The sequence below is a fragment of the Epinephelus fuscoguttatus genome, linkage group LG11 (assembly GCF_011397635.1).
Source record: "Epinephelus fuscoguttatus linkage group LG11, E.fuscoguttatus.final_Chr_v1".
NCBI classification, from domain to species: Eukaryota; Metazoa; Chordata; class Actinopteri; order Perciformes; family Serranidae; genus Epinephelus; species Epinephelus fuscoguttatus.
In genome coordinates this window covers 6,306,514-6,326,243 of record NC_064762.1, presented here as the reverse complement: position 1 = coordinate 6,326,243, position 19,730 = coordinate 6,306,514, and the positions used below count along the sequence as shown (strand labels likewise).

General features: G+C 39.4%; 3 protein-coding genes across 3 annotated transcripts in view; 2 read left to right on the top strand and 1 right to left on the bottom strand.

Annotated features, from left to right (window-relative positions):
• agbl5 (AGBL carboxypeptidase 5) overlaps positions 1–19,730 on the top strand; it is a 370,120-nt gene that overhangs the window by 304,985 nt on the left and 45,405 nt on the right. The window lies entirely within an intron of this gene.
• irak1bp1 (interleukin-1 receptor-associated kinase 1 binding protein 1) lies at positions 6,515–10,813 on the top strand. Its single transcript, XM_049590192.1, has 4 exons — positions 6,515–7,187; positions 10,087–10,168; positions 10,283–10,413; positions 10,532–10,813. The coding sequence occupies exons 1-4, from the start codon at positions 6,760–6,762 to the stop codon at positions 10,791–10,793; spliced, it is 903 nt and encodes a 300-aa protein (XP_049446149.1). The 5' UTR covers positions 6,515–6,759; the 3' UTR covers positions 10,794–10,813.
• si:dkey-261l7.2 (uncharacterized protein LOC569751 homolog) lies at positions 10,833–18,206 on the bottom strand. Its single transcript, XM_049590196.1, has 7 exons — positions 17,925–18,206; positions 17,490–17,631; positions 17,215–17,304; positions 16,915–17,003; positions 15,324–15,484; positions 13,748–13,864; positions 10,833–13,664 (listed from the first exon to the last, which is right to left on the bottom strand). The coding sequence occupies exons 2-7, from the start codon at positions 17,612–17,614 to the stop codon at positions 13,554–13,556; spliced, it is 693 nt and encodes a 230-aa protein (XP_049446153.1). The 5' UTR covers positions 17,615–17,631; positions 17,925–18,206; the 3' UTR covers positions 10,833–13,553.

Sequence of the window (19,730 nt, the reverse complement as noted above, 5' to 3'; positions counted from 1 at the left end):
CTTACATTCAACTTTTGACTACACGCTGAAATCAAATTGTTCTATATGTGGCCAGTGAACTAAAATGACACCCTCGTTTAGAGCAACTGACAGTAAGGAGATGGATGAACAGTCTGCTCAGGACTTCCATGTCGATAAAACAGTAAAGGGTCTCTTCTCTCCCTCATTTGAAAATAGCCTATTGTACGGCGCTGCATCTCTCTTGGCCCGAGCTGCGCATCAGATCTAGAGTTTCACAGAGCATACCGGGGGACCGGCGAAACCGGAGACAATAACAACAAATACGGCCCTGTATTTTTAGGTTGTGATTATAAAGCCCGTTTCACAGTTTAATACTCCGGGGAAACCAAACAAACTTTGTTGTTTAAAGAAACCAGCGTCCAGAATTGGATCAAATCTCTGCTGTTCCCAAACGTCCGCGAAAAATGAAAGAAGAGGGCAAATAATATGCAGAGGCACTGCAGTTTACTTCCAGACTACAATGACAGATGGATGAGATACATGAAGCAGAAAGTCATATTTTCTTTACTAATTTAACGCTGATAGTGAAGTCTAAACTTAATTTATTTTGACCCAGTATGTTTCTTTGGTATTATGATTTCCTCTAATCTACTGTTATCACTAATACCTCACTGCTTAGTCCCTTAAAAGTCTGGTCACTAATCATTAAACACTACTTTAAAACACAACTGAGGAAATCATTATATTACTAAAATATTACAAATACATAAACAGGTGAATGCTCTGTGTTTTTATACACTGTTTGCTCATTGTATTGCTCTTTGTTTTGTACAGTTTACTTATTATACTGAACTGTGTTTTATTGATACAAACTATTGCTTTGTGTTTCTTTCTACTAATGCTTCCTGTTTGCACTCTGTCCACTTATCTTGTGTAAGTAGGGCTGCAACTATATTTTAATAATAAATCTCTAAATTATTTTTTCAGTTAATCAATGAGTTGTTTCGTTTATAAAATGTAAGAAAATGGTACACAACCAAAAAATATTCAGTTTACTGTCACAGAGGAGAAAAGAAACCAAAAAAATATTCACATTCAATTTAAAAGATTCATTGATAAATGAATCAAATAAGTTGGTGATTGGTTAAATAGCTGAGAACTAACTGATTGATCTGCTCTAAATGTTAGTGAGTGATGACCACTGTATCATGTCAGTAAGCCAAACACAAGGATTAGTATGTGTCGGAGAAGAGGATCTTAAATATTTGATGGTCACAATTGTTCTCAAAAATGGTAGAAAGCTTTAAACTTAAATGATAAAATAAGTTACATCAAAATGATCGACACTTCTAGACTGAGGACTGTACTGCATGTAGAGGCCTGGACTGCTGCCATGTTCTACTGAGCTGTTACGTTATACTTTGTCGCCGCCTGCTGACCAAACACAAACACTGACAAACCCGAGACTTGCAACTCATTGTGTTCCATATTTCCCTCCACTCTGACGGTCAGCAGTGACAAAAATCTATTTATAACAAGTGCTGCTACACAAGATACAATTATGTTAGCTGATTATACATCTGAGAGTAAAATCTTCGTATATATGACTGCATTATGTAGCTGTTTCAATTTGCATCTCACTCACACACTCACACAGTGGCGTATGGTAGTTAGGACGGGCCCCAGTGTACACTATTACAACGGGCCCTTGTGCAAGATTTTGCATCAAAACAGCTACCATATTAGGACCTGACCGATATGGATTTTTTGGGGCCGATGCCGATTCTGATATTATGGAATAAAAAAATCCAATAACTGATATATCGGCCGATTAAATTTTTATGTTTATCAATTAAAAAAAACCCGAAACACCTGCTTTTGATGGCTTAAATATAGTTCAAACACTCATTACAAAGATATAAATTGAAGGAAGAACATTTTACTATTTTCAAATACTTTCATTATCGGAAATTGTGTGGAACAAGCAGCATATGAACAATTTGAACACAAAATAAATCAAAAATATGATGTGCAAAAAGGCAGTAAACCTCTGGGAAATAAAATAATCATGCAAAATCTATATGAATTAAGACATTCACATGTATGTTCACAGTACCAGAGTTCTTATTATTATTGCCAATTTAACAGAAGTAGGTTATAGTGCAAAAAGTAACACAAGGACATCATTTCTAAGTAAAACACCATATTAGCTGCATTTTATTAGTGATGAAAATAGAAGTGTTAACATCGGCTAGGGCTGCCACGATTAGTCGACTAATCGATGACTAATCGACTATTAAAATAATCGGTGACTATTTTAGTAGTCGACTAATCGGTTTGAGTCATTTTTCATAGAAAAGTACTATAAAAGTACCCCAAAATACTCTTACTGCAGCTTCTTACGTTCAGATATTGGCAGCTTTACACACTCTCCCGTGACAGTGAACTAAAACCCTTTGGCGTGAGTACAAAACAAGACATTAGATGACGTAATTTTGGGGTTTGGGCGAGACAGACCAACATTTTTCAACATTAGTCGACTAATCGAGGAAATAATCGACAGATTAGTCGACAATGAAAATAATCGTTAGTGGCAGCCCTAACATCGGCGTCAATCAGCTCTAATGGCTATAATCAGCCGATTAAATTGGCTGGCCAATAAATCGGTCGGACCCTGTATTGTATATTTCATAGTACCGTCACATGATCCTATACAGACGTGACATTGGACAGCATCAACATATATATTACTCATCACCACTGCAAATCTATACATGACACAAATACCAAATAAAATTAGAAATTATTAATTGAATGGATTTTTTTAGATAGTTTGTTCAGTTTATATAGTTTATGTAAAATGATCATGTAATTTTGTTTCTACTGACTATTTCCCAAAAGAGAAAAAAGAAACATTGACAGAGATGGGTTTGCCTCCTCGAGGGCAAATATAGCAGCAGATGAGCATTTGTATTTTTACCTGAGTTCTTCTTTGAACACAGAAGCTGAATCACTCGCAAGGGCCTGTACTCTGCTCCTAAGAGTGCAGGCCCTCCAACCACTCTGTCTATGAGCCCCCCACTCCACATGCCCCAGTGCAACTCACATACATCGATCATCGATGCAAGGCGCTGCTCTGAGCATCAGGAGCTATTTGAAGTTCAGTGTCTTTCAGGACACTTCAACATGTGGACAGGGAAAGGTTGGGATTGGACTGCCAACCGTAAACCACCTGCAGCTGCTCTATCTCTCTGTCTCTTTATGAGATAAATAAGCATTATGATGCATTATAAGATTTTGCCATCCTTTAAAAGTCTTCTTTTATGGCTTGTTGTCTAGATGTGCACAGTGTGCAAGTGTACATCTGCCACTGATACTGATTAAACACCTGTGCAGAGCAGGACTCAGCCCTTCATGGGCTCAGTTATTCCCATTATACATCCTCTGAATATTCACCAAAACCCCTATATGTTTGTTGAGTTGAGCTGCAGGCCGCGTCCCTCTCTGCCTGAGTGCATCAGGTTTGGGTGTGTCTCCCAGCCTGAACGCAGCAGACTGAGTGCACCAGGTGGAGATGATTTGGTGATCAGGGGAGTTTGGAGGCACTCACTCACAGGATGGTGAGAGAAAGCAGTGTGTGAAAGAAATGTTTGGAGAGACTGGACTTGGGAAAGAAGACTGCAGGATTAAAGCTTGTTTCAAACAAAGAAGAAGGAGCCGGTGAGCTTTCATTTATGTCATGTGTTTTGTAACTTTCATTGTTAACTGTGGACAGCTGTAGACTTGAGCATTTGGAAAATCCCATGTGATTGAATTCAGGTTAAAATGTGGTGAATTAAAAGGTCATGTGACTAAAATGCAAATTAAAATGTACTATATTTAATAATCATGTGGGTTACAGTTAAGAAATGTTGTGTATTTTTTTAAAAAAAAGTATCCAAGCTAAAAGTAATTTAATAAATGTGATTTATGTGTATTTGAAGGAGTTAGAAACTGCTAAAGATTGTTAGGTTTAAATTATTATCAAACAGTGCTTCAGAATGTATTTAATTTATTTTGGGTGCTTAAGTGTTGGTATTCTTATTTTCAAGGTTAATTTCTAGTAGGTTAAAATTTAAGTATTTAAGTTTGGGTTATGTTGATTGCTTATGGTTTCTTGGCTCACATTTTCTTAAAGTTCTTTTTGTGTTTGCATTTAAGGTTTTTCACCTGTTATTGGCCTCGTCAGCTTTCAAAATAAAAGAAAGAAAGCTGAATCTTGGTCACTGAGTGGGAAGCTGCAGGTTAAACCTCACAAGAGTGAGGGTCACTTGACAATGTTTGAACTAAAGAAAGAAGGTTATTAATGTTTTGTTCTGTCTTTGACATTCTGTAAAATCATCTCTTGTATCTCATATTTAATTTACTTAAATTTCACCTGCTTTATATGAGCTTACTTTTATGCTCCACATGGGTTTCTGGTTTTATTTTATTCTGTAGACCTTTAAATCTGGACAGCACTTCATGCTTATGCTTGAGAACTGTTATAAGGATAACATTTTTGCAGTAGCATTATCATACTGTAAATCAAAGTGTTGCATAGAGTTGTGTCTTTTAAAACAGAGCATCACTGTACCATCTAAAATAATAATGTGGTCACACCATACGCTCAGTTTATTTCCAAAAATACTAAAACAAGCATGACAGGGACAGTTCCCATCTGACAACAGCCTTGCTCCATGTTTCTACATAAAATAAAACTTGTTGACTCAAAACTCCCATGGACAACACACAGTGCATTTAGACACTAAATAGTTCACATAAAGCTTTAAATAAACACACAGGTGCATGAACCATATGGACAGGTACAGACTATGTTCACAACAGATATTTTTAGTAGTCAGAGAAAAGCACGAGTTCATTAATGACATAACTGATGGCTCAGGTCAAATTTTTGCCCACTGAGTGAACAAACACAATTACTTTAGTTCTGGTAGTGACGCTTTTATTTTAAGTTACATGTGTTTTGCTGCCAGTAACATTAGCTTTCAAAATGTTGGCCGTGAAGAGAGTCTGCAGACACTTTCACTGGTGTGTTTAGAGCAGGAATAAATAACGTTTCCTACCTGTTGTGAGAGCTTGTCCGTCTTTTGTCCCGAGCCTTCCACGGATTGTTTTTAGCAGCTGGAAAGGTGGTTAAAAGCAAAAGTTGGGAAACATTCAAATGAACCAATGAAGCTGATACATACTTTAAATTATATTACAGTAAATGATAGGTCAGAATTTACCTGCCATGTCATGTTTGGGGTCGGAGAGCAGATGTTTCAGCGATGGCGGAGGGATATGAAGTTAGGAAAACGAGCTAACTTTGGACACTGAGATTCTCTGTGACATTATTTAACATTTGCTTCGCCAAGCCTCCGCAAACTAACTCATATGTTCCTTACAATATTCCCACTGGTGCTGGTTAAAAGACAATTAAATTCATCCTTGGGCCGACTTGATGTTTAATTGTGAACTCTCCGACAGCATGTTGAGGAGCGAGCGTTCCGCGCATGCGCCACGTTTAATCACAGGTGTGTTAAGGGAGGAGCCGAGTCACGTGATCACAAATGAAAGCAAAATAACATCTATAAAACAGATACTTTTGTATTGTAAATATATATGTTCATACTCTACATTTTAAAGTTTACTTGAGTGAAACTTAATAGTGTTATACAGTCTGACTTTAGAAAACTACAATAAATAAACAGGAATAAATAAACAGGTATATCTCGAATCAGTCAACGCAGAGAAAACATTAAATTATTCAGAAGTCAAATAGGAAGGCTGACATAAACAAATGCACATGATCTAACAAAGAAAATTTATAAAAGTTAAGCTTTCATAAAACTCTAAGACAGAACAAAAATAATTAATTAAGGGACTGTTCTTTACTTATCAGGGGAAGAGAGTGGGTTTTTTTTTTTTTTTTGAGTAAGTATTTTTCCTTGAGCCTCCCTGGGTGACTGCCAGAAAATGCATGACCCTCCACCATTAATTAGTAATTTGATTTTTAAAAATTACCCTTTGATGTTTGAAAGTTATAAGTTAAAAGCTGAAGGCGAAATCCTGGAGTGAAAAAACCCCCTCAATTGTCACTCTTGTCCTGCTACTGGATCGTTAGTGCAAACTCTTTATTTTTGGCCAAATTTTAAATGAGACGTAGAATAAAGTCATTTTGATAAAATATCACTATTCTAAGCGCTGATCTGGTTATTTTTTATTTGATGTAGGTGTTCCTTGCACATGATGTGTCCAAGGATCTTTGGAAATTTGAAACTCCAACAATATCTTAGCGACGCCAACATTTCCCTGCATGCTAGATTTAGTAGTAGTTTGCTGTTTTCTCTTCCACAACACAAACGTCATTCTTTTGTTATTGTCTGTGGTGTGTCTGTTCAGAACATGATAGTTTATGCTCGCTATTGTCATTTGTGTGTTCCTTTATTGTTTGCACCATTAGTGAGGTGGCTATCACACTTCGTGAGGCCAGCTATATGAGCTTGGGGAATTTTCATGTAGATATGACTGAAAAATAACTTAACTACAACTTGTCCAATCTACAGCAGATGTTATCACTACTATCTGAATTTACCACACATTAAATACAGTAAATTGTATTATAATTGTAATATATGAAGAAGAAACAGCTATCCAACTCGACTGTATGCTCTCCAAAAATCCATGTTAAATTAATTCAAACTACAACCATTTCAATTTGGAAGCTCCCCTTAGCCCAAATAAAAAAAGTATAAGTCCCTCCCCAGTGCTTAAAAAATGTTTGACATGCCTGCTTCCTTATGCATCACTTCCTGTCCCTTCATAAATAACGAACAGTCCCTAAAAACCTACACGCCTACAAGTCCCGACGTGCCTTGCGGTTATAACCATAACAGCGGGAGTTTACAGTCTATGGTGTCTACTACCACCATGGCTAATCAGAGCAGAGTCTTTGCAGCGGTACTACCGGCTGCTGGTCGGGAATTCTCCGGTAATGAAAACGAGCAGGGACTCCAAGTGCCGGCAGTTAACCGTCAGAGTCCCGGTAACCGGGTCCGGGAGGTACAGGTGACGGGAACAGCGGAGGTTTGTTGTCCGGCGGACCGAGTGTCGGTGCGGGTCAGTGTGGGCAGCAGCAAGGAGTCCGTTAACGAGGTGACCAACAGCGTTACACGGCGACTGGAGTATATTCTACAGGCTGTCAGGTAAATATAAAATAAAGTACAACTGTGTAACTGTAACTGAGAGAGGACCGGTAGTTTCCGGTGTAGCTGTAAACTTTAAGCTAACATTAGCTAACTAGCTCGTGCTGTAACCATAGAAACAGGATGGCGTCTACCGCTGAAGTTCCTACAGCTGTAACGTTAAACGCGAGTCACGTTAAGGCAACAGTAATTTCACCGTTAGTAAAATGTACTAACCTTGCTAAATGTAACTTATGAAACGTTACCGTGTTAAACATAATGAGCAGTTGGACTAACAGCTGCTGTAGAAGCTGTTTAAGTCTTAGTCTACTGTTGGGAGTGTATAACTTCCTTTACTGTTACTTACGTTACTGTCACTGCACCAGTGTAGTGGATAAAATAAAAATAATGATATATGTTATGGGCTCATTTGAAGTGTAAACTACCTCAAATTTGTACTCTAGTATAGTACTTAAAGAATTAAACGTAAGTAGTAGTACTAATTTACACATTCATGGATTTCCAATGAAGCATTAAAGTATTTAACATTTATTACTAGTAGTAGGAGTAGTAGTTGCACGTAGTAACAGTGGTGGAATGTAACTAATAACATTTACTCAAGTACTGTACTACGGAAGCGTATTACACTATGCGCATTTTCACTTGACAAATAAAAAAAATCTGTCTTATTGAGTAATTTTTTCGGTTTTTCTGAGTAATTGTTTTTATTTTTCTGTTTTTCATGGTAATTTTTTTCTGATTTTCATGGTAATTTTTTTTTGTTGTTTTTCGGGGTAATTTTTCTGTTTTTCAGAGTAGTTTTTTATTTTTTCTGTTTTTCATGGTAATTTTTTCCTGTTTTTTGGGGCAATTTTTTTGTTTTTCAGGGTAATTTTTTTCTGTTTTTTCGAATTAATTTTTATTTATTTTTCTGTTTTTGGTGGTAATTTTTTCCTGTTTTTTGGGGCAATTTTTTTGTTTTTCAGGGTAATTTTTTTCTGTTTTTTCGAATTAATTTTTATTTATTTTTCTGTTTTTCAGGGTAATTTTTTCCTTTTTTGGGGGAAATTTTTTTGTTTTTCAGGGTAATTTTTTTCTGTTTTTTCGAATTAATTTTTTTTATTTTTCTGTTTTTGGTGGTAATTTTTTTCCTGTTTTTCGGGGTAATTTTTTTCTGGTTTTTTTTGTGGTCATTTTTTTCTGATTTTCATGGTCATTTTTTTTTGTTTTCGGGGTAATTTTTTCTGTTTTTCGGAGTATTTTTTTTTTATTTTTCTGATTTTCGTGGTCATTTTTTTTCTGTTTTTCGGGGTAATTTTTTCTGTTTTTTGTTGACCCGCTCTACTTTACACAGGCACCTTAAGACTTTGCAGTTGTTCAGACGAAAAGCCCATTTAGATCTGTTGGACATTGCAGTGTTTCTCCAGAATCAGTTGGACACATATGACAAGCTCCATGGATACAAGATGATGCATCTGAAATGCAATCAGGCTGGCTATGTGGTGACTCAAGTAAGGTGCCTGTGTAAAGTCGACAAACTAAAGATAACACCATCTATATGACTTAAAGACAAGAGTGTCTCCCAGTGTCTCAAACCCAAAACAAAGTAAAACTGGATTAAACTAAACAAGCGGGTCATGTTTGCTTCCATTATATCGAGCTGTCAAGAAAGGAATTAAAGTGTCTGTTGTTCTATTGCTCTCTTAACTAAAAAAAAAAAAAACACTCAGAAAAACAGAAAAAATTACCCCAAAAAACAAAAATGAAAAAACAGAAAAAATTACACAGAAAAACAAAAAAATACCATGAATAACAGAAACAAAATTACCACAAAAAACAGAAAAATAAAAAAAAAAAATACTCCGAAAAACAGAAAAAATTACTCAACAATTTTTTTTTTTTTTTTTTATTTGTCAAGTCAATGCAATACGCTTCCGTAGTTACTGTCACTGCACCAGTGTAGTGGATAAAATAAAAATAATGATATATGTTATGGGCTCATTTGAAGTGTAAACTACCTCAAATTTGTACTCTAGTACAGTACTTAAGGAATTATACGTAAGTAGTGATAGTAGTAGTTGATTTCCAATGAAGCATTAAAGTACTTAACATTTATTACTAGTAGTAGGAGTAGTAGTTGCACGTAGTAACAGTGTTGGAATGTAACTAATAACATTTACTCAAGTACTGTACTACAGCAGCGTATTGCACTATGCATATTTTCACTTGACAAAGTTGAGTAATTTTTTCTGTTTTTCTGAGTCATTTTTTTTATTTTTCTGTTTTTCATGGTACATTTTTTTCTCTTTTTCGTGGTAATTATTTTTTGGTTTTTGGGGTAATTTTTTCTGTTTTTCTGAGGGTTTTTTTCTGAGTTAAGAGAGCAATAGAACAAAAGATAGCTCGATATAATGGAAGCAAACATGACCCGCTTGTTTAGTTTATTCCAGTTTTACTTTGTTTTGGGTTTGAGACACTGTGAGACACTCTTGTCTTTAAGTCATATAGATGGTGTTATCATTAGTTTGTCGACTTTTGAAATGCATGTAAACATGTTAGTCCGACTGAAATCATACTAAATCAAGTTTCTCAAATTCGGACTAACACCCAGATAATGTGATCAGGAGTCAAATTCCTCCTGCATGTATAAAGTCAATTGGACTCAAACTGGCTGAGGCGCTCTGAGCATGCTCCACAGCGTCCACCCCGGGCTTTGACCCTGAAGTCAAACAGTATTAAATGCGTAACAGAAGAAAATGCTGCTAACATGGTGATGGAGAAATCTACATCCAGAGCTGTGCATTTTGTGGAAGGACGAAATGTACAGAGCTGTAAAGTTGTCCACCATGGTACCAGTTAGCTGCTAGCTAACTGTAGCTAACTTGTTTGTAATAATTTCTTGTACGTATGTTTTACTCAGACAACATGGAGTCAGTGACAAAGACACCTCAGTGAGGAAGTTTCTCCACCGAGACGTAGACCAGTATCACATGCAAGCAGAGGTGGAGTATTTAGACAAACACTAATGATGCAAATGTGTCATGATGCTGTTAACCTTTCACTGACCCTACAGAGTATATGTGTGTTGAGTTGTATATGACAAACTGTTCCCACAGGTCGTGGTGACTTTCTCAGATTTCGATAAGATGGAGCAAGTGTGTAGCGTCCTGCTGGAGAAGCTGGACAAGAGTGTATGTGTGGGAGCACCACAGTTCTACCACAGCGCCGAAAGCCTGAATCAAATGAGGTAATAAATACATACACACACACACACACACACACACACACACACACACACACACACGTCTCACCATTACTGTGGAAACACAGCAGTTGTAACCTGTGTGTGTTTGTTTGTGCTCTAGGCAGCGCGCTTGTGTATCAGCAGTGGAAAACGCTCAGCAGAAGGCCTACGCAGTCAGTCAGCTCCTGGGGCAAACTCTGGGGCCGCCCCTCCTGGTCAGAGAGGAGGAGACGAGAGAGTGGAGGAATGAGGATGAGGAGGACGGAGGCAGATGCCAGGATGCTTCAGGCCTTCCTCACCTTCCCCGTACAGCCACAATCACCGCCTCCTCACGGGTGTCTGTCTCCTTCGGCCTCAGAGACAGAAGCAGGAAAAAACTCTGAAGACATTTGTCACTGACTCATGAGACCAAAGAGCGGATGTCACAGTTTGAAGGATTTTATTGCTCAGGTGTGACGGCTGAATCGAAGTGCAGTTTTTTAAGGATTTTTGTACCTCAGCCAACACAGTTTGTAAACAAAAAAAACTACAGAGATTTTAACGCAATTTTGGCATTTCAAACATTTGCTTGACTTAAAATCAGGCACACATTAAAGGGACAGTTCACCCCTGAATAGAAAATACACTTTTTTCCTCGTACCTGTAGTGCTGTTTACCAGTCTAGATAGTTTTGCTGTGAGCTGCAGAGTGTTGGAGATATCAGCTGTAGAAATGTCTGCCTTCTCTTTAATATAATGGGACTAGATGACACTCAGCTTGTGGTGCTCAAAGTGCCAAAAAATAAATTTAAAGAGCTCAACAGCAATGTGTCTTTCCAGAAATCATGACCCAGTTACTCAAGATAATCCACAGACCTTGTTGTGAGCAGTTTCATGTAGGAGCTATTTTCTTTCTACCGAACTACACCTGCCAACTGTATCACTGTGCAGGAGGAAGCGTTGGGACACCAGGTTGGGACAATGTCCTTATCTCCCAATTCAATACTATCACAATACTTAAGTTACAATATTCAATACATATCTGAAGTACTGCGATTTGAGATTACGATTTATCATGATTTTTTTTTTACAACTAGACCATGGGAAAAAGGTAAATCATAGACTTCTCGAGACTAAATATCATGACGCATAATTCCAAAAACAATGCACATTTCATATCAGTCAGTCTTTCTCTTATTTCAGTAGCATCATATACTGCATAGAATAGTGGTAAATAAACAGATGTTTTCATGAAAGCACCAGAGACTCAGCAGCTGCTGTGGCAACTCAGTTCCAGCTGGTGCAAACCCCATGACGTCCTGTTACTCATAGACTACCACAGTAAAAGTGGCGACTTCTTTTAACCTCTGCATTTGAATGACATCGATTCAGACATCAAAAATGTATTTAGAAATTATTGAAAGAAAAATTGCAATACTTAAAAGTGAATCATTTTTTTCCCTAGCCCTAGTAAACATTAATGGCGTCCTCCTCGGCTGAGCTGTAACATTAGCCAGCTCAGTGGTGCCAGGTGATCTAGCAGTAGATGCAGGCTTCCTTATTCGCTGTGGTACAGCTGGCAGGTGTCGTTCGGTAGAAAGAAAATAGTTCCTACATGAAACTGCTCACAACAGGTTCTGTGGATATTTTGAGAAACCAGGTCATGACGTCTGTAACGAGACACTGATGTTGAGTGTTTCCAATGTATTTTATTGGCCCTTTGAGCACCACAAGCTGAGTGCCATCTAGTTCCATTATACAGGAGAGAAGGCAGACATCTCTACGGCTGATATCTCCAACACTCAGCAACTCACAGCAAAATTTCTAGAGTGATAAATAGCACAACACAGGGGTGTACCACAAGGCAAGTTGACAAAGCAAGGCTGTCATTGCGTGAGCTGGTTAGTCAAACCCCAAAACCTCAGTCAGAGATAATGTGTACCACAAAGGTGGTTATCACCCTGCTCTGTTACATAGGCTTTCTTCCTCAGATGTCTCTAAAAAGTGGTCACATACCGCCTACCTCCGCCTTTTAACAATATCAGAAACACAGTGAAAAGCAACACTGTGGCTTCAGTTAAGGTGAGAGGAATGCTGGCACTAAATAACTAATCATGTGAATTCACAAGTGAGTATATTTATTTTATCCTTCCATTTACGTCTAACATGGCAGCTCGTTGAAGGAATTATACTGAATGTCATATGCAAGTAAACGTCATCATTAATATTAAACTGAACTATTAATGTAGCCTGTAACGCTGCATGCGATTCTATTGGAGGCATCAGAGCCACTGTGGGCAAACAGACCAGAGAACACTACAGAAACATTCAGTAGTTCAGTGAGATCGACGACAACCTTGAGATTAAAATAAAACAATATTCTTGCTCTGATTTTCTGCATCACTGATTTACAGCAGGCTTCTGTGGCTAAAACAAATAATAATAACCTGTAACGTGATACATACAGTAAGTGCTACTGTAAATGAACAGCTTCATTTGATAGCATTACTAATGTAACGTTACAGCTTAAACGGTCTGATCAAATTTATTTATGTTGTATTCCCTCAGCTGAGAATGTGCTGTACGTAGATTGACCATAAAGTGAAGCTATTTCCAAAGGAACTGATTGGTGAAAGTTACTAATTAGCCCATTTCAAGGCCGAAACTCTGAACATAAACTTGTCTCAGAGAGGTTAGCCGTGCAGCAGGAGTCACCATGGTGATCTAGAGAGCCTACTTTGACACAGAAAACTGTGGCTTTAGGCTCAACATACCTCACTGACCCAGTCTTGCTTCATGGTACACCCCTCTGGTAAAAAGAGAAATGTGTATTTTTGATTTGGCAGTGAACTGTCCCTTTAAATTAAATGTTTTGCTCTAATTTTTGGCACATTAAATTAAAACACTTTATATTTGTACATCTCAAAGAAATAAAGATAAAGAACATTTCGTAAATCCCAGAGTTACTCCAGATCTGCAGAAGACATCCTCACATCCTGCTCAAATCTGCTCACTTCAACACTGACTGACTGAGAATTTAAGACCACATAAATAGGTCTCTAAAACACCTTTGAAAAGTCAGAAACACACAGAAGCCATAGCCACGCTTCCTCTGTTGTTTCTAACATACATGTCACCTCTCTGATCACACACACAGACGAGCAGTCAGTTGTCCTCCATCCCGTCCTCGGGGTAGAGCTCTCTGAGCCAGGGCAGCATGACGAAACGCTCACCATCAAAATGTGAGAAGTATTGCTCCAAGGTGGGAAAGTCCGGCTAGAAACATCCAACAGTGAGTCTGACATGTATTCAATGTGTATGATTGTGAGTATGTGCTTGCTGTGATTTTCAGTACGTACCCTCATCCCAGTGATGCGCTCCAGTTGTGTCTGAGGCAAGTATCCAATCATCACAGAGGTGGGGCCGGGCCCGCTGAACAGGACTTTATAATGAGGTGTCTTCTCTGCTTTGGGGCCCTGCTGGCACAACGACACAATCACACAACTCACTGACTTCTTTAAACTTGACTTTTAAACTTTAAATTCTAAAATGTCCGTGCCAACACTGAGGCTGTGGAACAAAACGTCTCATGCAGCAACAGCCTCTTAAATTTCTCTCATATTCTCTCTTAATTTTCTGTTAAAGAAAAGTCAACTCCAGATGCACCAAAAGTTCTTAAACATTTAAATCTGCTCTTACCCAGATGTGCTGAATGATAATTCCCATGTGATCATAAGTCACCTATCAGCATAGGCAACGCCCCCTAAAGACTATTTAAGGGCAGGTGTTGTGCCATGTGCAAAGACTCCGGCACATGACCAGGAATTGGAAAGATGAGCTGAACTCAAAGATCTCAAACATTTTCTATACACACAAAAGACCATTTCCCTCAAATATTGTTCACAAATCTGTCTAAATCTGTGTTAGTGAGCACTTCTCCTTTGCCGAGATAATCCATCCCACCTCACAGGTGTGGCATATCAAGATGCTGATTAGACAGCATGAATATTACACAGGTGTGCCTTAGGCTGGCTACAATAAAAGGCCACTCTAAAATGTGCAGTTTTATCACACAGCACAATGCCACAGATGTCGCAAGTTTTGAGGGAGCGTGCAATTGGCATGCTGACTGCAGGAATGTCCACCAGAGCTGTTGCCCGTGAATTGAATGTTCATTTCTCTACCATAAGCCGTCTCCAAAGGCGTGTCAGACAATTTGGCAGTACATCCAACCGTCCTCACAACTGCAGAGACGGTTTCTGACAGTTTGTGCAGAAATTCTTTGGTTATGCAAACCGATTGTTGCAGCAGCTGTCCGGGTGGCTGGTCTCAGACGATCTTGGAGGTGAACATGCTGGATGTGGAGGTCCTGGGCTGGTGTGGTTACACGTAGTCTGCGGTTGTGAGACCGGTTGGATGTACTGCCAAATTGTCTGAAACGCCTTTGGAGACGGCTTATGGTAGAGAAATGAACATTCAATTCACGGGCAACAGCTCTGGTGGACATTCCTGCAATCAGCATGCCAATTGCACGCTCCCTCAAAACTTGCGATATCTGTGGCATTGTGCTGTGATAAAACTGCACATTTTAGAGTGGCTTTTATTGTGGCCAGCCTAAGGCACACCTGTGCAATAATCATGCTGTCTAATCAGCATCTTGATATGCCACACCTGTGAGGTGGGATGGATTATCTCGGCAAAGGAGAAGTGCTCACTAACACAGATTTAGACAGATTTGTGAACAATGTTTGAGGGAAATGGTCTTTTGTGTGTATAGAAAATGTTTTAGATCTTTGAGTTCAGCTCATGAAAAATGGGAGCAAAAACAAAAGTGTTGCGTTTATATTTTTGTTCAGTGTATATCACTTCCTGCATGAGACCCAAAGAGGAAGGAAAAATGGGAAGAGGAAGTGAAGGATTTTAAGAGCTGCTGACCTCAGAGTTGGAATACATTCTGTCCACCCACTGTGGAGGGGCTCGCATCTCAGGGTCCCAGCCCACCACCACCCCGACCATGTGACCCTTCCTCTCCATCACCACCTCTCCAACCCGCAGAAACACGTACGGAGGGCGAGGGCTGCGCACCGTCTTCGAGGCTGCAGGAATGAAGAATAACAAGAGAATCCTGTGAGACAGTTTTTAACCTGTGGAACATTCACTGCAGTCAAATTAAACCCAGAGTTTATTCGACGTCTAACTTTTCATCTGAACACAGGAGCACAAAATAACACTTATGAAACACTCACTAATTTGCTTGCTGTAGCTGGTCTTTACAGGTTTAAGATGAACAGGCTCCAGATGACTAAAGGAACACTTCACCCCTCAAATGATCATTTGTTACTATCATTACTGACCCTGTGTTGCATTGAATTCCAGATGAAAACTTTGGTTTTCTTACATGTATGAGATAAACAAAGAATCCAAAAACATTCTTAAATTTAAGTCGTAGTGATCCACCTTTAAAAAAACAGCAAAACTGTATTAAAACATCTCTTTACAGACTCTCACACAACTTGTGCAGTATAATCCAAGTCTAATTCATCCAGTCGTATGCTCAGTACTTCCCAAACAGACAGCCCTTTCTGGCGGGGAACTGAACCAGAACTTATCTAAGCTGTCTTCAAAGCCAGACTCCATTGACAAAAACAGCACCTTCACCTAGCTGCACACAGGAGCTGCATGTCTACCTCTATCAGTTAGTTTGTGTGAGTTATTGTGTGACTCTGGTGAGCCCAAACTAACTCCTTAAAACAGCAAAGACACACAGCAACACAAACTAACTAACTGATCCGAGGCTGTTAAACGAAGGCGGGGACACAGTCATTTTACCCATGGAAAATCTGGGGTATGACACCTGCGCGATGGAAATGGAGCTGCAGTGTTGGAGGTTTATAGAAAATGGTGCTGGATATAAAGGAATTATGTCTGAATGAGCTCTTTTCAGCCTCCTTAGGTGCACTCAGCCTGATTGGACTTTTTGGGTGTACTTGAAGGGAAAGCCACTTATAAACAATAGAACGTCTGCATGTAGAGAGCATTAATTAAGAGTCTTAAGACTTTCTGTAATTTGCACGGTGGACACCTCAGTGAAACAAATCAGTCATCCCCATGTGTGCGCCAGCTATTGAGCCAAATTTTCAAAAGTACCTCATTGCTATCCCTTTAAATATTAAGTTTCTAGCGCAAAAGAATGTGTGTGAAGCACTGATCATACAACGGGATAAATGAGACTTGGATTATCCTGCATGAGTTGTGTGAGAGTTTGCAAACAGATGTTTAGGTACAACTCTTCTGTTGTTAAATGCAGACCCCTATGACGTCAGTTCATGACAAAAAAAATTCCGTTTTTGGATTCTTCGTTCACCGTGGAGGCCAGAAAAAAAAACAAGTTTTCTTCACAACAATAATGTAACACAGGGTGAGTAACTGATACACAAAAGGTCATCTGGGGGTGAAGTGTTCCTTTAACCTCAGATTCATCCTGAAACCTTCCAAATATATAGCAGATATTTAAACAGTCACAAACCTCCAAAGAATTCCTTGTCATTGTCAAACAGCATGTGCTCTACTTCCAGCAACTCTTGTGACACTTTCTGCTCCAAGCCGACCAGAGACCTTTGGAAAACAAAAATGTGTTCAGTCTGGACACACAGCTGAGGAGCCTGTGTGTGTTTGCATACTGCTGCAAGAAATCAAACATTAGAAATGACTTAAAGGTGCATCATGGGATGTGAGAGTAAGATGCAAATGAACACAATGTCCTTTGGAAAATCAAAGTCTGAGTCTCAGTCAGTCTTTTTTGAATTGCAAAACGTCTCACACTCACATGACTTTGGATATCTGCTGGTCTGCCCAGTCCATCCATGCTGTGGCATTGAAGAAAGATGTTCTCCAGTCTCTCCAGACTCTGAGCAACCTGAAACACCAGTTTTAATTAGATTAGAAAATCCCCCTCAGCTTCATTACAGTATTTCTAGGAATAAGGAAGACACCATTTATTAAGGTTAAAACATTTCCCCAGCTCCTTATATCCCTAACACAATCTGGATACACTGCGCTGACGCACATGGGAAAGCTAAGCCCCTTTACGCACGGACCTACCGTGTGCTGGCGTGGTAGCGCTGCGCCGGCGTGGATCCGCTCCAGCGGGAGATGAAGTACTGCGCGGGCACGGCGGAGAGCAGCAGCACGAGCTGGAGCACCGCGGTCGGCGAGAGCTGAGGCATGACTGCGCCGCTGTCACCTGGAGACGGAAGCGCGCGTCAGGTGGATGTGACAAGTGTTTAATCTAAGTCTATACAAGCCCACAGTCAATAAAAGAAATCACACTGAGGAGCCTTTAAGTTTTGGCACGGAGCAACTTCACTTTCTGAATTAGGTGTTTTATTTGCGCGCGTGTTTACATGGTTCAACCTGACATTATAGGAAGTAAAACTCTGATAAACAAACATATGGCGGTGCAGACACTTCCGTCAAATGCAGGTGAAACTACGTGATCATTAAAGCTTGTTACTTGTAATTGATAATGAGCCTTACCTCGTATTAAAATCCCCAAACTCCTCCAACTATCTGCCAGACATCGCGTCTGAGCGCGTTTGCGCCTGGACACCAGAGCAGACTGACACAGTTTCACTTCTGTTTTATTTACATAAACCACACTGTCGCCCCCATGCCGGTACCACCTGTGTATTTACATTTTCCGTCAATATTGCCTAAAAGATAGTCCATCCAATCACCGCGGCCCACGGAGGAACCGGCGGACCTTTAGCGGATCGCCACGTCAGGAAGAGCCGAAGCCGTGAGCTCCAGGCGGGGAGGTGGGTCGTTATGCAGTGACGCTCTGGCAACGCAAGGTGGTGGAGTCGTTGTGTGTGAAACAACATGTCAGGAGTTCAAAGAGCTGTCTTTGGAGTGTTATTTTTAACAGGCTGCGGGAAAGATATTACAACTGTCTTCTTTTTAACTTCAGAGAGAAGAAACAAATCAGTCAGAAAAAACACTTTTATTTTTAAAAACACAGACTGCAACTTGAAACCTTAATGTGGTGAACAATATGAATTTGTAAAGTAAAACTGCGAACAAGAGAGGGTTTTAAAGGAACAGTGTGTAGGATTTAGAGGGATTCATCCAGCAGTGAAGATTACAGATTGCATCCAGCTGAAACTTCTCCCAGTTAGAATTCCTTAAGTGTTAAATATTCAGGTTTTTACCAGTAGCCGAATTATCCAAAAAGGTGTTTTCTTCACTAAAACAAACAGGCCTGGTAAATAAAACGTGTAAAAATACCGAATAAAGAAGTTTCATGTTATAAATCAGTGTTTCTCCAATGCAGCTTGGCAAGTTGGAGACAGGACGCTAGCCTAGCACCTGCTAATGCACGTTTCTTTTTTATCATCTGATCCAGATGTTCAGGTTTTTACCAAAAGCCGCACACAGCAGTTTCATGTTATAAATCAGTGTTTCTCCGATATTGTTTGCCCTGTCAGAGATGAGCCAGTCGCCTAGCACCTGCTAATGCGTGCTCATTTTTTTTCTCTGATGACTTAAGATCCAGATGTTGAGTAGGTTTAAACGGTGAGCCAAATTATCCGCGGAGGTCTTAAAACCAGTAAAGACACTGACTGAAGCAGTTTCACCTTACCAATCAGTGTTTTTCCAATGTTGTTCGGCATGTCCAGAGATGAGCCGTTAGCTGGGCACCTGCTAACGTGTGCTCACATTTTTCCCTGAGATGTTCAGGAGGTTTTTTACCAAACGCCGAATTACCTGCAGAGTTCTCCATTTCGCCATAACAAACTGACCAGGTGATTTAAAGTGGTAAAACACTGAATGAAGCAGTTTCAAGTTGTGAATTAATGCTTTTCCAATGTTGCTTGGCACGTCAGAAATGAGCCGTTAGCTTAGCACAAATAGACCTGGTGATTAAAACCAGTAAAAACACAGAATAAAGCAGATTTACATTAAAAAAAAAAAAAAATCAAATGTTTTTCCTGCGCTCTCATCGCAGATGCAAAAATGCGAATGACCCTAACTAGAGCCTGTGTTTAGTTTGTCCATTCTGGGCTACTGTAGAAACATGGCTGTGCAACATGGTGATCTCAGTAGATGAGGACCTGCTCCCTATGTAGATATAAACAGCTCATTCTAAGGTGACAAAAACACAAAGATTATTATTTCCAGGTGACTATAAACTAAAGAAAACCTATGTATTATATTCTATTTCTGCCAACATTTCCCCCTAAATCCTCGACACTGGACCTTTAAATGACGCAGTCAACGACAGGAAGGAAAAGTGGATATGGAAACACAACTGTTTATTTACTTAAAATATTGGTATGAACT

Coding starts and splice junctions, on each gene's coding strand:
- irak1bp1 (XM_049590192.1), top strand. CDS start 6,760: ATGTTTGACATGCCTGCTTCCTTATGCATCACTTCCTGTCCCTTCATA. Junction 7,188..10,086: donor TATATTCTACAGGCTGTCAG/GTAAATATAAAA, acceptor TGTTTTACTCAG/ACAACATGGAGTCAGTGACA. Junction 10,414..10,531: donor GAAAGCCTGAATCAAATGAG/GTAATAAATACA, acceptor TTTGTGCTCTAG/GCAGCGCGCTTGTGTATCAG.
- si:dkey-261l7.2 (XM_049590196.1), bottom strand. CDS start 17,614: ATGCCTCAGCTCTCGCCGACCGCGGTGCTCCAGCTCGTGCTGCTGCTC. Junction 17,305..17,489: donor CGCTACCACGCCAGCACACG/GTAGGTCCGTGC, acceptor CTGGTGTTTCAG/GTTGCTCAGAGTCTGGAGAG. Junction 17,004..17,214: donor CAGCAGATATCCAAAGTCAT/GTGAGTGTGAGA, acceptor TGTTTTCCAAAG/GTCTCTGGTCGGCTTGGAGC.